General features: G+C 34.6%; 1 protein-coding gene across 1 annotated transcript; it reads left to right on the plus strand.

Annotated features, from left to right (window-relative positions):
• The first annotated feature begins 1,753 nt into the window (after positions 1-1,753).
• Positions 1,754-2,704, plus strand: LOC135144268 (piggyBac transposable element-derived protein 3-like). Its single transcript, XM_064076246.1, has 2 exons — positions 1,754-1,764; positions 2,059-2,704. The coding sequence occupies exons 1-2, from the start codon at positions 1,754-1,756 to the stop codon at positions 2,702-2,704; spliced, it is 657 nt and encodes a 218-aa protein (XP_063932316.1).
• Positions 2,705-3,967: the final 1,263 nt, after the last annotated feature.

Here is a 3,967-nt window from a genome sequence, read left to right on the forward strand (position 1 = left end):
ATAGATTGTTAGAGATGCTGTCTTCACCACATGCATTACTATTTTTTAGTTTAGAAATTAAACTTATAATTTCTGGTGGTGACACAGGCAAAAAATAAACAGAATCTCTTACTGACTCAATATTTATAGCAGGGTCAAATCTCATATTTATATGATTATTTAGTGATTTAACTGTTTGATTTGCAATTTGTGAAAAATATTTATTGAAACGATTAGCAGATTCTTTATCACTAAGTCTGATGCCATTTTCATAGATTTCAATTTTAGAGCTTTCGTTTTTGTCTTCAGTATATTCCTTAACCAGGGACCACATTATTTTATTTTTATTAGAGCTGTTGTTTACTCGATATTCGTTATATGTCTGTTTACTTTTTGTGATAAGATCCTGGTACTCTTGGTTGATTTTTTTGTAACTGTCCTTAAAGACTGGATACTGCCTACTTAAATCAGCAAGAAGTGATACTCTACGTTTGAATTCAAGAATTTCAGAACTTAACCATTTATTGTTAGGTTGATATGGTTTTTTACTAATCCGTTTATAAGGAAAAGCTATTTCAAAGTGTTTATCAAGTAATGACATGAATTTGTTAAAAGAGTTTTCAGCATTTAGTTCTGTTAAAATTGGTAACCATTCTTCTGCTTTAAGGCGTTCTTGAAATGTTTGAATATTGTTCTTAGAAAAATTTCTAACCAGTTTATAAGTGAAGGTCACCTCTTTTGAATCAGTGAACTCCAAATCAATTTGCTGTGCTTTATGATCTGATACACACCAATCTCGTACATATGAATTATAAGTTTTACCGTTACCCAAGGAGATCCTAACATAAATATTATCGACGCAAGTCTCACTATATTGCATACACCTAGTACCGTCAAAAATTGTAGATATAATGTTGAAGGTATTAAGCAGGCTTAGAAGATCATTTTTCTGACTGGAGTTTTCAAAAAGGTCTACATTGAAATCGCCTGCTAGGATTATATTCTTTTTGATTGAAACAGTACCTAAAACCTCGTATAAAAAATTAAGAAAACTAATAAATTCGCCTTTAGGCGGTCTGTATAGAACTATTACTACTAAACTATATTGCAAAAGTTCTATGGCGCAACATTCAACAGTATTTATAATTGATCGCATTTGAAATAAAGGTAAATTCCTGACAGGAACGCCCGATTTAACAAAAATCGCACTACCGCCATGCTTCTGTTTTTCTCTACAAAAACTAGCCGACAGTTTATAGTTACTTAATTTAATACAGTTTAGCTGCTCTTGCGATTGCCAGTGCTCTGTCACTAACAATATAAGAGGTTGCACTTCTGACAGAATAACATCTAACTTGTTTAGTTTATTATAAAGGCACTGCATATTTTGATGTATAATTGAAGACACCCTCACACTTACATTGACGTCGGTATTTTCGTTGACCTTTTCGTTAAATATTGGAGATGTTACGTTGTTTCTTTCCTCGAATTGCTCTTGTGAAAATAACGAGAGACGTAAGTGCCCACTGGCCAGATATTAGCATCCATTACATCATTAACCCATTACTGCCCACCGTATGATTTTTCATACCATATGAACGGGACTGTTTGAGGTTAGGTACTTAAAACAAAAGACAACGAACCGGCTTTTGAAATATATCAAACTCTACCTTTTTTAATGGTCTTTCGAGTGCTTATTCATTGGAGATTGTTTAAAACAAAGTTACATTATCATATTGGTTTTTGCAAAACGGTGTCCTTCATTTTTTGCAGAATGAGTAAGAGGTAAGTTTACAATTTTTTATTTTTTCTACAAGAGAAAAATCCATGCATGTTTCTTGCGATATATATAAAAAAAAGGCTGTAGATTTTGTTTATGATTTTTTTTCACATGTTTTGCATTTTTTTTTACCTAAAATTGAATTCAATAGCTTGGGTATGAAAAATCATACCTTGGGCGGTAGAAGGTAAGACAGTTTTTTTTACGGTTTATCTAGATAACGTTTTTAATTCCCTTTCATTGCTCCATAATCTTCGAGCTTATGATATAAATTGCGTTGGTACAATTCGAGCAGACAGAATTGATAAAGCGCCTCTCAAAGATCTGAAGAAAGAAAAACCTGGAAGTTCTTATGTGTTACAAGAGAAGGAAGGTAGTATTACACTGGTGAGATGGCATGATAATAATCAAGTTAATATAGCAACAAACCTAATCAACAATGACATATGCTTATCGAAGGGTTCGTGCAAGCGATGGTCTAGAAAGGATAAAAGTACAGTGTCAATTGAACAACCATCTTTGGTCAGCATATATAACCAAGGAATGGGGGGAGTTGATTTGTTTGATAAAATGACAGGCTTATATCGCATTCGCATACGTTCCAAAAAGTGGTATTGGCCATATGTAAGATTTTGTTTTAACGGAGCAGTTGTAAATATGTGGATGCTGTATAGATTTGCACATCCAAAAGTTGGTTTACTAGAATTCGTTCGCAGAATAGTTTTAGCTTTGCTTTCATCGCCTCCACATTTGGGTGGACCAAAACCAAAATGTACTAGAGCCGTTTTGCCCGAAATTAGATACGATGGCGTGGATCACCTGGTAGATAGCAACAGTACTCAACGAAAATGCGGCTTTTGTGGGAAATGTGCTAAGTTTGTATGTGTTAAGTGCAATGTAGGCCTCCATCCAGCACATTGTTTTAGAGCCTACCACACACCATAATAAATATTTTGTGAAAAAAGTAGTATTTTTTTATTAATTTTTCAATAAAAGTTTTTTACACATACACTCTTTTGACCAGCGTATGAAATATCATACGATAAAATAAACATAGTTAACAAAAAAAAAAGTTGTTTTTTTTTGCTAGTTTGTGTTTAGAAGGGCTATTGCATTAAGTTTTGCTAATTTTTATCAAAATAATAAAAAAAAAATTACTCGGGCATTAATGGGTTAAAGTTGAATAGATCTACCATAACCTTAAAAGCAGAGTAGTAATCTGGATATTTCGTGTCCAATTTTGTACACTGTACTTCCGGAAACATTGGTCTTAACAAGTTACAGATGTCTTCTGCTTTAGTTTGCGGCGCTAGTCTCGAAACATAAATAAAACCTTTTTTTGGAACCACTTGTATAGATTTTATTTCCGTTTGTTTTCCAATAATCCCCTTCTGCCTGGATATTTTCTTTGTTTCTCTCGACAGTTCTCCATGTCGTTTGATCTTCAGAAGTGTTCGTCTGCACGACAGGTACCTTCGTTCTTTTCTCCGCTACAAACTTTTGAGATGTTTCGTTATTATTGCTAACTGCAGCTGACTTTTGCTTGTTTGCGTTTTTTAGGTTAGGCGTGATTTTCTTGCTTACGTTGTTATCTTTTTCCCTATCCATGGTATCAGCCTGACTATGTTTTTTGTTGATTATCGTTTTACCGTCAAGTTTGCCTATTTGTTTATATAGTTCAAGTTGTTCCTTCAACAGGTCAATTTTCTCCCTTAACTCAGCAATAACAACATCCTTTTGCTGTAGGATATATTTAAAAATATTTAAAAACTCTAGGAAAGTCTTCCGTCAAAATTTCGTTCGTTGCATCTCGGGACATGTCATCCAAGACAAGGTCAGATGGTTTTTCACAGCAGATTAACACATCACCCACTAATTTTACATGTGGACAATTTCTTGCACAGCTAGGATGAAACACTGAGTTACAGTTTTGGCATTTGTTGCCTGTTACAACTTTAGAACGGCACTTTTTGCAGAGCTGATTCACCGAGTCTTTACTCTCGCCCGCCATCTTGCTTACGAGGCTGTCAACGTACAGGGGGGAAGTATAGTTAACCTCCGCAACAATATCTCAGCCAAAAAATACTACAATCAACTCGTGCCGAAATCACACCGTGACACTACCCCCTCCTCAAAAATAAGTAAATTTGCCTCGGCAGAGGGTTCTTGCAAAGCTATTGAAATTCACGACTCTTCATCTGTGTCCCA

Source organism: Zophobas morio, unplaced genomic scaffold (genome assembly GCF_036711695.1).
Source record: "Zophobas morio isolate AGI-343-1 ecotype UQ-CSIRO unplaced genomic scaffold, CSIRO_AGI_Zmor_V1 ptg000089l, whole genome shotgun sequence".
Taxonomy (NCBI): Eukaryota; Metazoa; Arthropoda; class Insecta; order Coleoptera; family Tenebrionidae; genus Zophobas; species Zophobas morio.